The sequence below is a fragment of the Macaca thibetana genome, chromosome 19, assembly GCF_024542745.1.
Source record: "Macaca thibetana thibetana isolate TM-01 chromosome 19, ASM2454274v1, whole genome shotgun sequence".
Classification (NCBI taxonomy): domain Eukaryota; kingdom Metazoa; phylum Chordata; class Mammalia; order Primates; family Cercopithecidae; genus Macaca; species Macaca thibetana.
The window spans coordinates 5,754,101-5,773,831 of NC_065596.1; the positions used below are offsets into that span (position 1 = coordinate 5,754,101).

At 55.3% G+C, this 19,731-nt stretch overlaps 2 protein-coding genes across 7 annotated transcripts in view; one reads left to right on the top strand and one right to left on the bottom strand.

Annotated features, from left to right (window-relative positions):
• CRTC1 (CREB regulated transcription coactivator 1) overlaps window positions 1-19,731 on the bottom strand; it is a 174,147-nt gene that overhangs the window by 21,221 nt on the left and 133,195 nt on the right. For 4 of the 6 annotated variants that reach the window (XM_050769549.1, XM_050769551.1, XM_050769548.1 and 1 more), the window contains 6 exons: window positions 14,318-14,434; window positions 13,186-13,233; window positions 11,391-11,528; window positions 10,227-10,288; window positions 7,172-7,266; window positions 3,936-4,021 (listed from right to left, as the gene is read on the bottom strand). In XM_050769549.1, the coding sequence (XP_050625506.1) occupies window positions 3,936-4,021; window positions 7,172-7,266; window positions 10,227-10,288; window positions 11,391-11,528; window positions 13,186-13,233; window positions 14,318-14,434 (546 nt within the window). The remainder of the gene's footprint in view (window positions 1-3,935; window positions 4,022-7,171; window positions 7,267-10,226; window positions 10,289-11,390; window positions 11,529-13,185; window positions 13,234-14,317; window positions 14,435-19,731) is intronic. The other 2 variants (XM_050769552.1, XM_050769550.1) reach the window with 1 other exon arrangement.
• FKBP8 (FKBP prolyl isomerase 8) overlaps window positions 16,837-19,731 on the top strand; it is a 212,805-nt gene continuing 209,910 nt past the window's right edge. Inside the window, exon 1 of the mRNA XM_050769665.1 lies at window positions 16,837-16,840. The gene's annotated coding sequence lies outside the window, so the exon portion shown is untranslated. The remainder of the gene's footprint in view (window positions 16,841-19,731) is intronic.

Below are 19,731 nucleotides of genomic sequence, written 5' to 3' on the forward strand. Positions count from 1 at the left end.
CGGATTTCTGCAAAGCACACTGGCGATCACGTTCTCAAGAATACTTTGAAAAGCATTCCACCAACATTATGGAGACATGAATGGGTTTCCGAGCAGTATCAAAAATTCACCCACCACCCCACTCCACCATCAGGGGTGTGTCTCCCCTCTGCAAGGTGACTGTCGCCATCTTCCTTCTCCTGAGTAACGGCAGAACATCCAGCTGTGTGGATGGACCATGGCCTACTTACCCACCTCTCTGCTGCTGGACATTTGTTTTCTAGTTTTGTTTGCTGTTAGAATTTTTTTTTTTTTTTTAGAAACAGGGTCTTGCTCTGTTGCCCAGCCTGGACTCGAACTCCTGGGTTCCTGGGCTCAAGTGATCCTCCTGCCTTCTAAGTAGCAGGCACACACACACATCACACTAGCTAACTGCTTTAAAATGTTTTGTAGAGACCAGGTCTCAGTATATTGCCCTGGCTGGTCTCAAACTCTTGGGCTCAAGCAATCCTCCCACCTCAGCCTCCCGAAGTGCTGGGATTACAGGATTGAGCCACGGTGTCTAGCCTAGAGTTCTTTTTTTTTTTTTTTTTTTTTTTTGAGATGGAGTTTTTGCTCTTGGTACCCAGGCTGGAGTGCAGTGGCGCAGTCTTGGCTCACTGCAACCTCCACCTCCCGGGTGCAAGCGATTCTCCTGCCCTAACCTCCCAAGTAGCTGGGATTACAGGCATGTAGCCACTACGCCCAGGTAATTTTTTGTATTTAATAGAGACGGGACTTCACCACATTGTCCAGGCTGGTGTCAAACTCCTGACCTCAGGTGATCTACCCGCCTCGGCCTCCCAAAGTGCTGGGATTACAGGTGTAAGCCACTGCGCCTGGCCTAGAATTCTTTTTTTTTTTTTTTTTTTTTTTTTTTTTGAGACCGAGTCTCGTTCTGTCGCCTAGACTGGAGTGCAGTGGTGAGATCCCAGCTCAATGCAAGCTCTGTCTCCCGGGTTCATGCCATTCTCCTGCCTCAGCCTCCCAAGTAGCTGGGTCTACAGGCGCCCGCCACCACACCCAGCTAATTTTTTTTCGTATTTTTAGTAGAGACGGGGTTTCACCATGTTAGCCAGGATGGTCTCGATCTCCTGACCTTGTGATCCACCCGTCTCGGCCTCCCAAAGTGCTGGGATTACAGGCGTGACCACCACACCCGGCCAAGAGTTCTTTTTTAAAGTTTTTTTCCCACAAGTGTGGAAATCCCAGTGAGTGACTCTTTGTGCCAAACTGAAACACAGAGACAGAGCCCAGGAGTTTGAGACTAGCCTGGGCAACACAGTGAGACCCCAGTCTTTAACAAAAATTTAAAAATAGGCCAGGCGAGGTGGCTCATGCCTGTAATTCCAGCACTTTGAGAGGCTGAGGCGGACGACTGCTTGAGCCCAGGAGTTCGAGACCAGCCTACACAATGAAGTGAGCCCGTCTCTATAAATGATTTAAAAATTGGCCAGGCATGGTAGCTCACACCTGTAACCCCACCTACTCGGAAGGCTGAGGCAGAAGAATCACTTGAACCTGGGGGGCGGAGGCTGCAGTGAGCCCAGATTGTGCCATGGCATTCCAGACTGGGCGAAAGAGTGAAACTCCATCTTAAAAAAAAAAAAAAAAGCTAGGTTTGGTGGCACACTCCGGTAGTCCCAGCATCACAGGAGGCTGAGGCAGGAGGACCGTTGGAGCCCAGGAGGTTGAGGTTGCAGTGAGCCATGTTCCCACCACTGCACTCCAGCCTGGGCAACAGAGCAAGATCCTGCCTCAAAAAAACAAAGAATACAAAAATTTGTCAGGCATGGTAGCATGCGCCTGCAGTCCCAGCTACTCTGGAAGCTGAGGCAGAGGACTGTTTGAACCCAGGACTCCAAGGCTGCAGTGAGCTAGGCTGGCACCACTGCACTCTTGCCTAGGTATAAGAGAGACCCTATTTCTAAAAAAAGAAAAAGAGCCTGTCATCCCAGCACTTTGGGAGGCTGAGGCAGGCAGATCACTTGAGGTCAGGAGTTTGAGACCAGTCTGGCCAACATGGTGAAACCCTGTCTCTACCAAAAATACAAAAATTAGCCAGGCATGGTGATGCACGACTGTGAGCCCAGCTATTTGGGAGGGTGAGGCAGGAGAACCGCTTGAACCCGGGAGGCGGAGGTTGCAGTGAGCCGAGATCACACCATTGCACTCCAGCCTGGGTGACAGAGCAAGACTCTTTCTCAAAAAATAAATAAATAAAAATAATTAATTAAAATAAATATAACAAAATTTAAAAAGAAAAAGAAAAGAAAAAGAAATACACAGATGGATATAAAGGGCTGACAGCACCACCCACACTCACCAGGACAGAGGACGCACAACCCTTGTGAGACGCCCCTCAGTCAGGTCTGCCTGCCGGTATCTGTGCAGCTGCATCTCTGCGTGTTTTATGCCTTTTCCAATATTCTTATCCTATTCTGTCCACATGACAATAGTATCAGGAGTGTCTCTCATGATTTTAAAATTTCTTCAAAATCCCATCTCCTCGAGGGACTGAAGACAATTTCCTCAATAAATCCCTCATTCCTGAAATGTGCAGGCTGTTTCTAGTTTATTGCAAAAGCTCTGGAAAATACCTTTAAACACGTCGCTCCTTACTTGTTCCTCAGCTCTCAATTACTGAATTCCTGAAGTAGAAATTGTTGGAGCAAATACTTCTTTTTTTCTCCCGGACAGAAGGGGTCTTGCTCTATTGTCCATGGTGGAGTGCAATGGTACAGTCATAGCTTACTGTAGCCTTCATCTCCTGAGCTCAATCGATACTCCCACCTCAGCCTCCCAAGTAGCTCAGAGTACAGGTGCACATCACCACGCCTGGCTCATTTTTTGTAGAGGCAAGGTCTCACTTTGTTGACCAGGTTGCTCCCGAACTCCTGAGCTCAAGTAATCCTCCCACCTCGGCCGCCCAAAGTGCTGGGATGACAGGTGTGAGCCATGCCCAGCCTAGAGCAAACCCTTTTGAAAGGATTTTGGCACAGGTTGGTCCATCACTTTCCCACAGGGGAGGAGTAATTTGCATTGCTGTCCCTTTCGCTGCAACTTGACCAGCAACGGGTTTTTTTTTTTTTTTTTTTTTTTTTGAGACGGAGTCTCACTCTGTTGCCCAGGCTGGAGTGCAATGGCACGATCTCGGCTCAGTGCAACCTCTGCCTCCTGGGTTCAAGCGATTCTCCCACCTCAGTCTTCCAAGTAGCTGGGATTACAGGCGTGCACTACCACACCCAGCTAAGTTTTTCTTTTTTTTTTTTTGAGACGGAATCTCGCTCTGTTGCCCAGGCTGGAGTCCAGTGGCGCCATCTCAGCTCACTGCAAGCTCCGCCTCCCGGGTTCAAGCCATTCTCCTGCCTCAGCCTCCCGAGTAGCTGGGACTACAGGCGCCCGCCACCACGCTTGGCTAATGTTTTTGTATTTTTAGTAGAGATGGGGTTTCACCATGTTTGCTAGGATGGTCTCGATCTCCTGACCTCATGATCCGCCTGCCTCAGCCTCCCAAAGTGCTGGGATTACAGGCATGAGCCACCACGTCTGGCCATAATTTTTTGTATTTTTAGTAGAGACAGGGTTTCACCACGTTGGCCAGGCTGGTCTCGAACTCCTGACCTCAGGCAATCCTCCTGCCTCGGCCTCCCAAAGTACTGGGATTACAGGTGTGAGCCACCACGCCCGGCCTGGGCTGTAATTCTTCGTGCAGTTCTGGCCTGTTGGATAAGGCCTGCTGTTAGTGATCAACAGATCTAACAGATTCTCTGAATTTGAAGATGGAAAAATCGGAGTGAGGTTCCCTATCTCGGGAAGGTGAAGCCACCCAAACCTGCCATTTTGTCACCTTTGCCCGGGTGATGCTTGAGAAGAGAAAGAAGAAAAAAAGTTTTTGAAAGCTCACAGGCTCTTACCTTCTTGGTGTCCCATGCTTGCTTGGAAAGGTTTTTGTCTGCCTCTGATGTGGTCTCTTCCATTCCTGGGACTGTTAACAGTAAGACTGGGGAGGTAGGAGGGGGAGAAGGAGAATCAGAGAAGAAATTTCTTTGCAGCCGCATGGTGGCACCAGGAGGACACGTCCCTGACACACAGAGTCACGGCCACGGTAAGACTGCAACTGTCCTAACAGGAACTTCTGTGGACTGTACTAAAATCACAAAAAAGGGCTTCAGGACAAACATCAACAACTTTATTTATTTATTTATTTATTTAATTTATTTTTTGAGACAAAGTCTCGCTTTGTCGCCCAGGCTGGAGTGCAGTGGCGCAATCTCAGCTCACTGGACGCTCCATCTCCTGGGTTCACTCCATTCTCCTGCCTCAGCCTCCCGACTAGCTGGGACTACAGGCGCCCACTCCCACGCCGGGCTATTTTTTTTTGTATTTTTTGTAGAGATGGGGTTTCACCAGGGTTTCATCCATTAGCCAGGATGGTCTCGATCTCCTGACCTCGTGATGTGCCCGCCTTGGCCTCCCAAAGTGCTGCAATTATAGGCGTGAGCCACCGCGCCCGGCCAATCAACTTTAAATAAGTCAGAGAATCTGTGACTTAAGAAAAAATAGATCGGGCGAGGTGGCTCACACCTGTAATCCCAGCACTTTGGGAGGCTGAGGTGGGCAGATCGCCCGGCATCAGGAGTTCAAGACCAGCCTGGCCAACTTGGCGAAATCCCTCTCTACTAAAAATACAAAAATTAGCTGAGCGTGGTGGTGGTGACTCGTAATCCCAGCTACTCGGGAAGCTGAGGCAGGAGAATCGCTCGAACCAGGGAGACAGAGGTTGCAGTGAGCTGAGATCATGCCATTGTACTCCAGCCTGGGTGACAGAGTGAAACTCTATTTCAAAATAAAAAAAAAAAAAGAAAGAAAGAAAAAGAGAAACAAGGCTGGGCACACAGTGGCTCACACCTGTAATTACAGTACTTTGGGAGGCCGAGGCAGGCAGATTACTTGAACTCAGGAGTTTGAGGCTGCCCTGGGCAACATGGTGAGACCTCATCTCAACAAAAAATAAGAAAGTTGGCCGGCTGTGGTGGTGCGCGCCTGTAGTCCCAGCTACGAGAGAGGCTGAGGTGGAGAGATTGCTTGAGCCTGAGAGGTGGAGGCTGCAGTGAGCTGTGATCGTGCCATGGCGCTCCAGCCTGTGTGACAGAGCGAGACCTTGTCTCTAAAATAAAATAATATAAAACAACAGCTCTGGAGCCTGAGGATGTGTGGATTCTGCTTCCCACAGAGGACGCTGAACCAACATGGGCCTCAGAGGCCTCAGGCTGCAGAGAACAGCCAAGACTCTCTCCCAAGAGCAGCTGCCTAGCTTGTGTGTATATTTTTCTTTCTTTTTTTTTTTTGTTTTTTTGAGACAGTCTTGCTCTCCCACCCAGGCTGGAGTGCAGTGGTACCTTGGCTCACTGCAACCTGCCCCTACTGGGTTCAAGAGATTCTCCTGCCCCAGCCTCAGATTAAAGGCGTGTGCCACCACGCCTAGCTAATTTTGTTTGTTTTGTTTTGAGATGGAGTCCCGCTCTGTTGCCCAGGTTGGAGTGTGGTGGCGCGATCTCAGCTCACTGCAAGCTTCACCTTCCGGGTTCACACCATTCTTCTGCCTCAACCTCCAGAGTAGCTGGGACTACAGGTACCCGCCACCACGCCTGGTTAATTTTTTGTATTTTTAGTAGAGACGGGGTTTCACCGTGTTAGCCAGGATGGTCTCGATCTCCTGACCTCGTGATCCACCCGCCTCGGCCTCCCAAAGTGCTGGGATTACAGGCGTGAGCCACCACACCCAGCCCATTTCCCCATTTTCTTTATGCCTGTTGCACATTTCATTTTTTTTACTTGTAACTGGGAGACCAATGATGAGCACAGCCAGATAGACCAACCCTTCCTTGTTGAAAGCCAGGCTGCGAGGAGGCAGCCAGGCCAACCCCAGCCCTGTCACCACCTCAGGCCCTCCTGGGAGAGTGGGGATAGACAATGTGTCCCCGCCAAGCCCCCGCTCCAAGGCCACCAGGGGTCCCACGTCACAGCTCCTTTCCCGGGTTACAGTGTCCCAGGGGATGGTGACATCCTAGTGCCCACCCCTCGGATGTCCTGTGTTTGCGGGGACCTAGTAGGACAGGCAGCAGCCTCAGAACAGCCCGCTTATTAGGAACAGCAGGGAAGCCCCAGGCACTATTCCGTCCTCAGTACCCGGGGTATTCCAGAAGCCTCGTTTTCATTATGGAGACATTCTCTTCTCCCTCCCGTCTCTGCTGCACGCTGAGCCGGAACCCCAGAGTGAGGTTCTGGCCAACAGTCCTCCTCCTCCTCCTCCTCCTATCAGCAGAATCTCCCTTGCGTGTTAACCACCCACTCAGTGAATCACAGCGATACAAGCATAGGTATGTGAGCCCTAAGCATGTGCAACTCCCTGGCTTCAGCGCCTTGGGCCGCAGCAGGTTCCCTGGGGCTGGCCTCACAGCCTCCACGCTCCCTCCCCTGATGGCACCGCCCCAGTTTTGAAGACAGCATATGCCCTCCTTGAACGTTCCCAGGGTGCCGCCTCCACGCCCGGCTTCAAATCGGAGCCAAGGACCTGGGTACAGATCTGCCCCCGCCACAGGGGTGTGCATGGCTCGGCTGGAGGCGACACTCTGGCCAAGAGATGGGAAGAGACGGCCTCTTTCTCACACGCTATAGCTAGGACGGGCCCAGGGGCTGCAGGTGAGGAGAGTTCTCAGCAGCAGAGCCAGGAAACAGTCCAGCTGGAAGCCATGGAAGGAGCTGAACCTGCGGCTGAAGGTCGACCCCTGGCCTGCTCTACCGTGAGCAGACAAATGCTCCTTTTGCATGGGCTTGCTGCCGCTACATGTGAAAGAAGCAGCTGTGCAGCACCCAGACGTCATGGCCACATCCTCAATCCAGGAATGGGACCCAACGTTCGCCTGCAGGGTTGTTTTCTGTGCCTAGAAAACTCCTATGCACTCTTCAAAACCCAACTTAGGTAGCACCACCTCTGAAAGTTTCCGATCCCCTCCCCCGATCCCTCAGCACGGTCCAAGTCTTCCTTTGAAGGGCCATCTGCCCACAAGCTTGTGACCTCCTGGAGAACAGGGGTTACCTGCTGGACTTGCTTCACCCCAGCAGAGACACCCGAGTCCCCTGTCCATACCTCTTTTCTGGTGCACATCCTGGGACCCACTGGTAAAGGATTCTGGCTGCGTGGGCGTCATTGTGCTCTGGTGCAGGGCGGAGTCAGAATTGGTCCTGGCAGGGAGGGAGGAAGAGACAATGAGCCTGAGCCCAAGGCAGACAATGCGACAGTCCTGATCCCAGCCGGGACATGTTGGATGAACAGGGCGGCAGCTGTGGGTCATTTTTGTGAGCTGCTGCACCTGAGCAAAGCTCTCAGGACCTCATTCTAAAAAGAGGCACCAGAGTGACTGTGGTGTTCATCTGCAAAGCCCATGAAAAACAAAAAGGAGTCGGACGAGGTGGCGCACGCCTGTGGTCCCAGCGACTCAGGAGGCGGAGGTGAGAGGATCACTTGAGCCCAGGAGTTCAAGACCAGCCTGGACAATAAAGCGAGGCTTCTTGGCTTTGGGGAAAGAATGGTGCCCTCCTGCTGAAACCTCCCAAAGAAGGAGCCCCACAGGTGCCCAGCCTTGGGGTATGAGGCTGGGCTGGAGACCTGTTACCAGGTCCCCTCTTGGTGACAAACACAATCGGGTGACTGCCCTCTGGGATGCTCAGTGTCACACACACACAGTGTGACAGGTGTAAGAGGCTTGGAGAAGGCCCCAGAAGGAATGAAGCCACTTAGAGGCCCCCGTGATTGGGAAGCCAACCTGAGGCAGGAAGGAGGTCTTCCTTCAACCAGCCCAGGAGATGCTTTTCCCTCTGCCTCCAGGGACCCCATTTCCCTCTGGGAACTGATGGGGAGAAGGCACAAGGCAACCCAATCTGCTCCTGGCTGCAGGTGCCTCAACAGTGGGTCCCCAGAAAGCCTCTTTGGCTGCCCAGCAAAATGTGGGTACAGCCACCAGCAGCTGTGTGTCTCTGAGCAAGTGTTCTGACCTCTCTGTGCTGAAGTTCCTCATGTCTAAGATGGAGATGAACACAGTGCCTATTCCATAAAGCTCCATTCGTTTTATAGAAGTTAATGAATGTGATGGTGGGAACAGGGCCTGACTTACGATACGGGCTTGGTGAGAATTTAATATTGTATATTATATATTGTATATATACACATATATATTTTGAACAGCTTGCTTACTTTTCTTCTGTTACTTAACCTGCGTATGTATGTGTGTGTATGTGTGGTGTGCACGCGTGTGTATGTATGTATATGGTTTTTTTTTTTGAGACAGGGTCTCACTCTGCCCCCCAGGCTGGAGGACAGTGGCACCATCATGGCTCACTGCAGCCTCAACCTCCCGAGCTCTAGTGATCCACCCACCTTGGCCTCCCAAAGTGCTGGCATTACAGGCATGAGCCACTGTGCCTGGCTCTATATTTTTTCTATTGTAGTAAAATATATATAACAGCCAGGCACAGTGGCTCATGTCCTGTAATCCCAGCACTTTGGGAGGCCGAGGTGGGTGGATCACTTGGGCCCACGAGTTTGAGACCAGCCTGGGTAATGTGGTGTGACCTTGTCTCTGCAAAAAAAAAAAAAAAAAAAATTAGCTAGAAGCAGCAGTGGGATGATTGAGTCTGGGAAGTCAAGGATGCGCTCAGCTGTGATCACGTCATTGCACTCCAGCCTCAGTAATAGAGTGTGACTATGTCTCAAAAAAAAATTATATATACATACACACACACACACGTTTGTGTACGTATGTATATGTGTGTATATATGTATAGTTTTAACTGTTTTTGAGTGTACAGTTCTGTGACATTAAGTAAATTCATGTGCAACCATAATCTATATTATTGTATGTTTTTATATTAACTATATTATTGTTATTTTAGGCCTTTGAGACAGGGTCTCGCTCTGTGGCCCAGGCTGGACTGCAGTGGCATGATCACAGCTCACTGCAGCCTTGACCTCCTGAGCTCAAGCGATTCTCCCACCTCAGCCTCCCAAGTAGCTGGGAATACAGGCACACATACATCTGGCTAATTCTCTCATTTTTCGTAGAGATGGAATCAGGCTGGTCTTGAACTTGTGGGCTCAAGTGACTCCTGCGTTGGTCTCCAAAAGTGCTGGGATTACAGGCACATGTCAGCCACTGTGCCTGGCCTGTATTTTCCTAATCTTCCATCCTAAATGTATTAATATAATTTTATCGGCCTGGCGCGGTGGCTCACGCCTATAATCCCAGCATTTTGGGAGGCCGAGGTGGGCGGATCACGAGGTCAGGAGATCGAGACCATCCTGGCTAACACGGTAAAACCTCATCTCTACTAAAAATACAAAAACAAAATTAGCCAGGCGTGGTGGTGGGCGCTTGTAGTCCCAGCTACTCAGGAGGCTGAGGTGGGAGAATGGCATGAACCCGGGAGGTGGAGCTTGCAATGAGCCGAGATCCCGCCACTGCACTCCAGCCTGGGGGACAGAGTGAGACTCTATCTCAAAAAAAAAAAAAAAAAAAAATTTACATCACATTTTCAGCGGCTGTTGAGTAACATGGGTACCTTCTCTGAATACAGCATTAAGTAGGAAAGAGCAAGCTACAGTGCTGAATATGTGGTATCGTCCCACTTTTTTTCTTGCGATGGAGTCTCACTCTGTCACCCAGGCTGGAGTGCAGTGGCTGGATCTCGGCTCAGTACAACCTCCACCTCCCGGGTTTAAGCGATTATCCTGCCTCAGCCTCCTGAGTGGCTGAGATTATAGGCACACGCCACCACGCTGGCGAATTTTTGTATTTTTATTAGACATGGGGTTTCACCATGTTGGCCAGGCTGGGCTTGAACTCCTGACCTCAAGTGATCCGCCTGCCTCGGCCTCCCAAAGTGCTAGGATTACAGGCCTGAGCCACCACGCCCGGTCCTACTTTTGTTATTTTTTAAAGTCTAAATGGGGGGAAGGGAAATGTTAGAAGACCCTCCCAAAGCTGGAACTCCTGTCTTTCAGGGTGAGGGCTAATTTCTAGAACTTCCGGATGCATCTTAGTTTGGTCATTTTTATAAGTGACTGTCCTGCTTTTCCACGTGTAACCATGATGACAGTTTGGTTTTGTTTCCAATGAGAAGGGGGCGGGGGGGCTCCAGCCACTGACCTTCTCCAGCTGGTGTCCGCGGGTGGCGAGAGGTACACAGTGCCGTAGGGGCAGCTGTCGGCGTGAGCGTGAGTTAAGGGGGCAGTGCCGCTGGCTGAGACCCCGCCTCCATCAACACACTCTCAGCCAGGGCTTCCTGCCCTGGGCTGGCTGGTTGGGCTCAGCCTGGAGCCTGCAAACAGCTGGGACCAGTAGGGCGGGGAGGGGGGCGGGGGGCGTTTCCTGCGGCCTTTCCTGCCTGGCTACAAGCAGCCCCCGTTCCAGGGGCTCCCCAGGGGTATGGCCCTGTCCACCTAGCACTCAGCACTCTGCTCCGTGAGCACACGTGCGGGCTGCACCCCTTCCAAGGGAGGGGATTCTGGGCCATGAAAGTGGGGCCCGTGGGGGCGCTGGGGAGTCTGAGTTCAGCTGACCCCGGTCTGGACTCTCCATCCTGGGCTGACGGGGTGGCTCCCGAGGCCCAAGGGCTCGGTCTGGGGCCCAGCTGGTCGAGCTCCCCCAGCCCACGGAAATGAGAACCGGAGAACAAGCTTCTCTGTTCTGGAGAGCCGGGGGATCCCGGGAGCAACCCGAGGCCGCTCAGACTCTGGTGTTGCGGGGCCCGGCTGGCTGAGCACCAAGGGGCGGCTGAGTTGTGGGGGGAGGGGGACTCTGGCTGATCTCTGCTTGACCGAGTTGCAGAGGCAAATTTTACTCCTGTCTTATAGAGATGGAGCCTCCCTTGGATGCGTCCAGATCTCACACAAACCCCCTCAGCCCCACTGCCTTGGCTGGGCTGCCCTCCGTGCAGCGCGGGAGAGGCCTCATCAGCTCACAGCTCTGACTGTGGGCTCCCTGCTCACGGCCTTCCTGGCCCCACTGCGCCACCAGGTGTCTAAGCCCTCTGTGGTCAGGTATCACCTTCCTCAACTCCTGCCTTGGGAGCTGTTCTCTGTGCCCCCTGAGCCCCCAAGTCTGGCCAAAGGCTCTAGGGCTTGTGGCACAGCCTCCTCCAGGAAGTCCCCCAGGCTGCCCTGAGATCAAGCCTCCCAGTTGGTGCTGCCCTGATTCTGTCGCCAGAGCTGGAAGCAGGCAGCCCTGTCAGAACCTGCTGGGTAAACTTGGGGTCCTGCCAGCACCGACAGGGCCTGGCCCCCCACCCTCATCCTCTGGGGAAAAGGATATCTGCCGTCCGTGTTTGTCCACTGACAGGGGCCGGCGGTGCGGGGAGCCGAGCCGGCCGCGCTCCCGGTACACCCTGTCCACCAGCCCATGGTGCCGGGTGGTCCGGCTGGTGTCCAGGCCCGAGGATTGGAAGGGGGTCTGGGGGAGGAGATGGAAACAGAGAGAGAGAAACCCAAACAATGGTTACCAGCTGTGGCCCCAGCGCTGGCCCCAGAGTCTGATCGCAGGGCCCCCCACTCCGGAGCACCCTCGGCCAGCGCTCCACAGCCTGGGATGGCCTTCTTCCTTCAGCCCCAGCTCCCCGGCTCTCCAAGCACTGGGGGGCAGGGAGGGGGTGTGAGCCGGGGTCCCGGGAGCCAGGGTGGCAGGGGCGTGCAGTGCAGCTGGCATGCACAGGCCAGGCAGAGCGGCACAAGCTCGGGGCCAGCGCCCGCCGGGTGCCAGGGGTGTAGCCGGCCTGGGCAGCCCTCCTCCCCAGCCTCACCAGGTGCAGACAGGCCTCCACCCTCTCTCTCCGGGCCTGGCCGGCCTCCTACCCCCACCTACGTCATCCCTGGAGGGGCCTGCCAAGAGACGGCCCAGGGGCTTCCAGCCCAGCACTGTTTCGGGGCCCACCTGGCCAAGCGCGAGTTCCCGGGAGGCTTCCTTGTGGAGCCTAGGGCTGCTCTTGATTGAGACACGGCCCCCACACGCCCTCCCCTGCAGCCTTCTCCAGGCACTCCAGGCACCACCGGAGCCAAGTACAGGCACTTTCCGGAGCCATGGCCCACTGCTTGACTGGACGGGGCTTTCTCCCAGCACCTGGGGCTGGCACCAGGCCGGCCCTCCCCAGGCCCTGCTACATGCCCGGCCTCATGCCCCCGGGGCTGCCAGGAGCCCGCCCTGACCCTGTGTTCCCCACTTGCCATCTGACCGGGGTGAGATCAGCAGGCCCTGCCAGCTCTGGATGCAGCCAATCCCCCGGTCCGGCCATCTGGCCCCTGAGCCCTTATGCCTTCTCTGGGCAGCCAGGCAAAATGAGACTCTGATACTAAAGTGAGTCTCCCCTCCAGAAGCCTGTCCATGGCTGGGATCGCTGCTTTGTCCCAGTCTCGGCCAGAGTTCAGGGCTGACTGCTGTCCCTAGCCCTGGGGACCCCCAAGTTTGTCTTTGATCCAGCATGAACTTTGCTGGTTTGGGTCTTTCTGTGGCTCTTGCCCCCAAAAGGCTATGGGCATGGGAGACGTGGGCCTGTGACGATGAGGGTGGGAACTATGCCGTCCAGCGCACAGGCTCCCGAGGACAGGGGCCATTCATCTCCTTCCAGAGATGCCTTGAAACCCAGAGGGGAAACTGAGGCAGCCGAAGCAGAGTCAGAGGCATAATGAAGCGGGGGCTGGCCACGCCCTGGCTCGCCACGTCCCGCCTGCTGGCCTGGTTTGGGAAATGCGTGCACACGTCTGTGTGTGTGTTTGTGTTTGTATTTGTGTATGTATACACGGACAGACCATGCAGCTTTGGGGCACATGCTTGGATTCTGCTCTGCTGGACCCCAGATGGGGATACGCGGCTGTGGCATCTGCCCCAGATGGACCCCAAGAGTCCCCAGGGCCTCTCGACGCGACCATACGCACTTCCCGAGATGGGGGTGCGGAGTGGATCCGTTTCCATTTGGCGGACGGGACACCTCCACCTCCCTGGGAGCCGCGGGGGCGGCCGCTTGGGGAGCTCAGGGATCCCCAGCGCCCGCACACGGGTCGGGGTCTTGCAGGCTGGCGCCGGGGACGCCGCGGCCTCAGCCTGGGGGCTCATTTACCAGAGAGACAGGAGCCGCTGCCAGGGCCTCCCCCAGAAATCCGCTGGGCTGAAAATGCAAAGAACCGAGACTTTGAGACGCTGCTGCCTTGCCTGGCCCAGAAGGCGGGATGCGTGGGACCCCCCTAGGCTGTGGGCCTCGGGCAACAAACACCCAACAGGGTCCTGTGCCCCTCGGCCCCACTCAGGCTGAGCTTGGGAGGTGCCCAGAGAGAGACTGTCTTCCAGGGAAGAGGGGACAGGAGAAACAGGAAGGGGAGAGACGGGCAAGAGGGGAGAAAACCCAGCCAGGAAGGGCTGTGACAACGAACAGGCCCAGCATCAGTGACGGCCCGCACTCAGTGTGCCAGGGGAAGTGCACCGTGGGGCCAGCCCAAGGATCCCTGCCCTGTCCAGCAGCGGTGCAGGTGGGGGTGGAGCTGGTGGGTGACTCGGGAGGGGCCCCGGCTCCATCTGGCCTGTCAGTGGCCATGGCTGTGTCCGAGGTGGTTTTCTCAGCCACAGAGTAGGTGTGACCCCCAGGGGGACCTGTCCATGCAGAGCCCATACACCATCCTAGGGGTGGCCCTGATTCACAGGCCAGCTCCCTCAGCCCCACCCCATCCCCATTTCCACCTGCAGACCAGGGACAGGGAAGAGGGCCGCTGTGGGCCTTATCTCCTGTTTACGATAAGGCTGTGCACGGCGGCTGTGCGGCCTGCGGGAGCCGCGCTGTGTGGGCCTCTGCCAAGAAACGTTTGCAGACAAGTGGGGTCAGGCCGCCGGGCCTCCTTCTGAGAATTGCTGGGCTTGTGGATTAGTGAGGCAGGACAGAGCCAAGCCCCAGCGGCCCCGAGCGGTTCCCGCTGCCGCACAGCCGGCCAACAGGTGTAGCGGCTGCCGAAATGCTGGAAGCCAGATGGAGGGCTCGCCTCGGGGTCTGCTGATGGGGAATGGGTTGGGGGGGATCCTGGTGCACCCTTGCGGGGCCACTCTGCTTCCTCCAGTTCCCAGGGCAGACAAGGAGAAGGCAGGGGTTGGGTGGGCTCCAGCAACTGTCTGGTGACCCCAGCTGTCCTCAATGTCTGGCCCCTGGTGGGAAGCTGGGGGAAGCTCCCCACCATGGGGGCAGGGCCAGGGGGTGGGGCACTCACCTGGAAGGGCAGGTCCATGGTACCACTCCCAATCTGGTTCACGTTGGGCAGGGACCCGCCGTAGTACTGGCCGCGGCTGGGGCCCAGTTGCAGGTACTGGGATTTCTGGAGCTGGAGCTGCGAGACAGAAGCCAGCAGCTGCAGGAGGCGTCACCTCCCAGGCTCACCCCGGAGTGCCAGCCCCAAAGGCACAAAAAGACCGAAGTGGTAGGATTGACAGCATAAGTGCAGAAGTTTGCAGGACCTCATGACCCAAATGCTTAAGGAAACCAGGTGTCCCTCCACCAAAAATGGCAGAATCGGAAACCCGAGGTGCCGGAACGGCTCCCCAGGCAGGGCAATGCACCGTGCGGAAACCCATGGCTGCGAACCTAGGGAGCTGGCTGCCTTGCTGCTGACTCGGCCAATCAATGAATGAGCAAGAGAGGCACTGGCGGGCCTGCAGCTTGCCAAGAAGGCCCCTCACCAGCCCAGGGGAGCCATTTCTTATCACGGCCAGAGGCTGTGACTTGGCAGGCCAGGCGGCTTTCCACTGGCCTCAATCAGAGGGAGCTGTCTCAGAAGTGTGGTGATGGCCTTCAAAGGGTGGGACTTGTGATCCTGATGGCAGCCTGCACAGGGCCAGGGCAGCCAAGTCAGTCCCCCAGACCCAGCTTGAGTTCTAGGGGGTCCTGAGCTCCATGTTCCTTCCTCATGGTACCTCCCAGCCTCTTGGGGACTGGGCCCTGCTGAGTGCCTTCATCTCGGCTGCATCCCTGCTTCCCACTCCCTGATTGCATCGGGGCACAGAACCAGGGGCCAGGAGCTCCCTGACTGGTCACGCTGACTCTGAGCAGGGCTGGAATCTGGCCTCCTCCCCCTCATGTGGCTGACGCTGATTTGCCAGTAACAGAGGCCCCTGACCCAGGTGGCACGACCCGAGGCCCTTGGGGATGCTGGTCCATGATGCCTGCCATGCAACCAGGGAAGGCAGCCACCGTGAGGAGAGGCGGGGGCTGGGTAGGCAGGAGGGAGGGGTGGTTGTCCACTCTGGCCCAGCAGGGGCGGTTGCTAGGGTGGATACTGTGTACACAACAAGGCCGACTCGTTCCTTACAAACAGCTCCTGGCAGTGTGTGGAGAGCTGGCCGCCCCACCGCCCCAACTTCCTGGGGGGCCCTGGACACCGGAGGCGGAAGTAAAGCCCGGGAACTGGCCACCTGCCCGGCTGAGCACCTCGCCCAGGTAAACAGCTGTTTCCTGTGAGCTGCAGTGGAGCCGATGGTAAGATTAACCTTGTGTGTTATTGGGTGGCTCTCGAGGGTCTGGGGGTCCGGCCCAAGGTCTGTGCTGGGAACCCTTGGTGGCCGGTGGCCGGACACATACACGACGAACACCCAAAGTGTCCTTCCCAGCAGTCACACCAGATGAAACAGGCCAGCTCCAGGCTGCAGCAAGGGGATGGGGTGCAGGGTAGGGGTCCCTCAGCTCCCACCCCACGCCTACCTGGGCATAGGTCGCCTGTGGCCTCCCGTGACCTTCTCCACCCTCTTCTGTGTCCAAGTAGCATGACAGAAACCTGTGCTACGTTCACCTCTCACTGACTGCATGGCCCCAGAGGCGTGACCCCTCCTGTACCTGTGTTCCCCACCTAGAGTGAGTGCTACAGGCGGGTGTGAGAGGGACACACGATGTGTGACACAGCAGGTACTCATGCCACATGCGTTTTCTACACGGGCTGAGCCGCCAGCTCCCAGGAGGCCAGACATCAGGGGCAAGAACTCCCTGAAGCAGCTTTATTTGCACTATGTCCCCGGGCCACAGGAAACCTGCGATGCAGGGACAATCTACAGGACTGGGGACGCACAGAACTCTCATGGTTCCCAAGCCCTATCTCTGTCCAAACCTTGCCCACAATATCCAGCTCCTGCCCACTTTGCTGTAGGCACTCAGACTTCGGAGCATAGCCCCCGGGCCAGGAGTGGACACTGAGCAGGGACTCTGCTCTTCTTTTTTTGTTGACGCTGTTTGTTTTTGTGTTTTGAGATGTAGTTTTCACTCTGTTGCCCAGGCTGGAGTGCAGTGGTGCCATCTTGGCTCACTACAATCTCCACCTCCCAGGCTCAAATGATTCTCCTGCCTCAGCCTCCCAAGTAGCTGGGATTACAGGCACAAGTTACCATGCCTGGCTAATTTTTTTTTTTTTTTCTAATAGAGACGGGGTTTTTCACCATGTTGCTCAGGCTGGTCTTGAACTCCTGACTTCAAGTGATCCACTCGCCTCGGCCTCCCAAAGTATTGGGATTACAGGAGTGAGCCATCATGCCTGGCCTCTGCTCTTCTTTTGGGGAAGCCCATGCTCATTCTTGGTTTTGCATGAGTTGTAGAGTAAAGGGTTAACCTGGCCCAAAGAGAGGTCTGGCATTTGTCCCCAGCTCCTGGTAGGTGACCTGCAGGAGAATATCTTGCCTGATAAGAGTGTCATTGTGTGCCTGACGCCTTGGGCTATGGCAGAGTCTGTTCACACTGTGGTTTTAGGGTGGGGGTTTGGGCACATCAGCTTGACATCTGGAGGGACTAGAGACAGGTTGGCCATGAGGGGGCTCAGCCACATCTATAGGACCAGCCCCCAGTACAGACCCTGGACATGCAGGCCAGGGGAGCTTCTGCAGCTGGCAGTGCTCCATGCTGGGAGAATTGTGCAGTGTTCACATCTGCCTCTTCCCTTGGATGAATTTTTTTTTTTTTTTTTTTTAGATGGAGTCTAGCTCTGTCATCCAGGCTGGAGTGCAGTGGTGCCATCTCGGCTCACTGCAACCTCTGCTTCCAGGGTTCAAGCAATTCTCTCACCTCAGCTTCCTGAGTAGCTGGGATTACAGATGTGCAACACCACACCCAGCTAATTTTTGTATTTTTAGTAGAGACGGAGTTTCACCACGTTGGCCAGGCTGGTCTTGAACCCCTGACCCCAAGAAATTCGCCCACCTCAGCCTCCCAAAATGCTGGGATTACAGGTGTTAGCCACCACACCCAGCCTCCCTTGGGTAATTTTAATGTGTCCTTTCGCTGCAATAAACCGTAAGCATGAACAAAACGGCTTCTGGGGAGTCCCTCCAGTGAATTTTCTAGCCAGAGGGTGGGCACAGGGACTCCTGAGTCTGCAGGAGCTGACTGTCCTCCCCGGCCTAGCTGGAACCCCTGGGAGCAGGGTCCTCCTTTCTCTGGGGTCCCAGGGTGGTGGGACGCCAGCCTGGGCTCTGCCCCCACGGACCTCTGGCCTCAGATGGAAGAACTGCCAGATGTCACGGCACTGCAGGCAACATCACAGCTTTTCTCACTGCCACATCACAGTCCCCTGCCCTCCCCCTCCCGTTGTGCTCCCCAAACCACTGAGACCCTGAGGATGAGCTCCATGAACCCAGCAGCCAGCCCAGGGCCCGCTGCTCAGCAGCGCCTGCCGGCGGAATCCACAAGTAAACAAAGATGTGAGGGGGTGAATGAATGAACAAACGCTGCTGCGCCCCCTCCACAGCTGACTTCACAAGCCAGGTGACAGGCCCGTCTGGAGACTGTACAAGCACTTAAGATTAGAACCCAGGAGGCCTCAGGCGGCAGCTTGGCCACGCCCTTCCACAGCTGGCCCAGGCAACACAAGCCAGCTCAAGGTGTAACCCTCACTTGGAGCCAGCGGCTAGGATGCCACAGCAGCTCCAGCCTGCCCTACACAGAGGCTCAGGGCTGACCTGGGACTCAGGTGTCCTGTCTCCACACCATCCCCATGGCTGTCAACAAGCGGGGCCACAGGTGAAACAGCTGAGGCCTGGAGAAGGCATCTCATAGGAGTCGGGAAAGCTGCAGCTCCCAGGGCACCCCTCATTCATGGCCTGTGGGCCAGATAGATGGGTATCTGGTCCCAGCTCCCCAGCTGTGATAGTAGACCCCACTGGCGATTTGGAGGGCCCTGCTGAGGACGGGTGGGTGCCCCGCTAACCACACTTTGCCTCCAGCCTCCCCAGCCTCACTCCCTCCAGCCGCCCAAGCCTCAAAGTGCCCCCAGCTTGTCCTTTCCCCGCTGACCCCCATGCAGGGCCTGACAGCCCCTGCTTTAACTTAGAGGGGCATCTCCAACACCCCTGCCCAAGAAGCAGCCCCCCAAGTCACAATCGCACCAGACTCTGGCTTTGTTGTTGTTGTTTTGAGATGGAGTCTCGCTCTTGGTGCCCAGGCTGGAGTGCAATGGAGTGATCTCGGCTCACTGCAACCTCCGCCTCCTGGGTTCAAGCGATTCTCCTGCCTCAGGCTCCTGAGTAGCTGGAATTGCAGGCACACCACCACACTCGGCCAATTTTTGTAGTTTTAGTAGAGATGGGGTTTTGCCATGTTGGCCAGGCTAGTCTCAAACCCCTGACCTCAGGTGATCCGCCTGCCTTAGCCTCCCAAAGCGCTGGGATTACAGGAGTGAGCCACTGGGCCTGGCTCAGCTCTCCTTTCTCTTACAATTAAAGAGAAAGGCCCACCCTAATCCAGGACGGTCTCATCTGGAACCCCTATTTCCAACTACAGTTGACCCTGAGACAACACGGGGATTGGGGAGCCCACCCTCATGCAGTCAAAAATCCAAGTATAATTTTTTTTCTTTTTATACTTTTTACTTCTATTTATTTCTTCATTTCTTTCTTTTGAGACAGGCTCTCACTCTGTCGCCCAGGCTGGAGGGCAGTGGCACAGTCACACCTCACTGCGGCCTTGGCCTCCCAGGATCAGGTGATCCTCCCGCTTTGGCCTCCTGAGTATCTGGAGCCACAGGCACGAACCACCGTGCCTGGCTAATTTTTAATTTTTTGTAGAGATGGAGTCTCACTATGTTGACCAGCTGGTCTCCAACTCCTGGCTTCAAGCAGTCCTCCCACCTCAGCTTCCCAAAGTGCTGAGATTAGAGGCATGAGCCACCGTGCCCCACGCCAGTATAACTTCTGACTCCTCCAACACTTAACTAATAGCTTACTGTTGACTAGAAGCCTCACTGATAATATGGTCAATTAACACAGATTTGGTATGTTCTGTGTATTACTTACTGTATTACAATAAAGCTAAAGAAAATCATTAAGGAAGAGAAAATGTTTGCTATTTGTCAAGTGGAAGGGGATTATCCCAAAGGTCTTTGTCCTCACTCCTCACTGTCCTTCATGCAGAGCTGGTTGAGGAGGAAGAGGAGGAAAAGGAGGAGGAGGAACAGCAGCAGCAGGAGGAGGGCGGCAGCTTGGTCTTGCTGTCTCACGCATGAGGCAGGACACTCTCCAGATGGGAAAACTGAGGCCCCCACACACCTGGAACTTAACCCCTGCATGACCAGCATGACTGAAGTCACATGGCCCCTCCTGGGACAAGTGTTACTGAAGCCACCTGATCTCAGATGAGAACTCGCCAGCATCAATG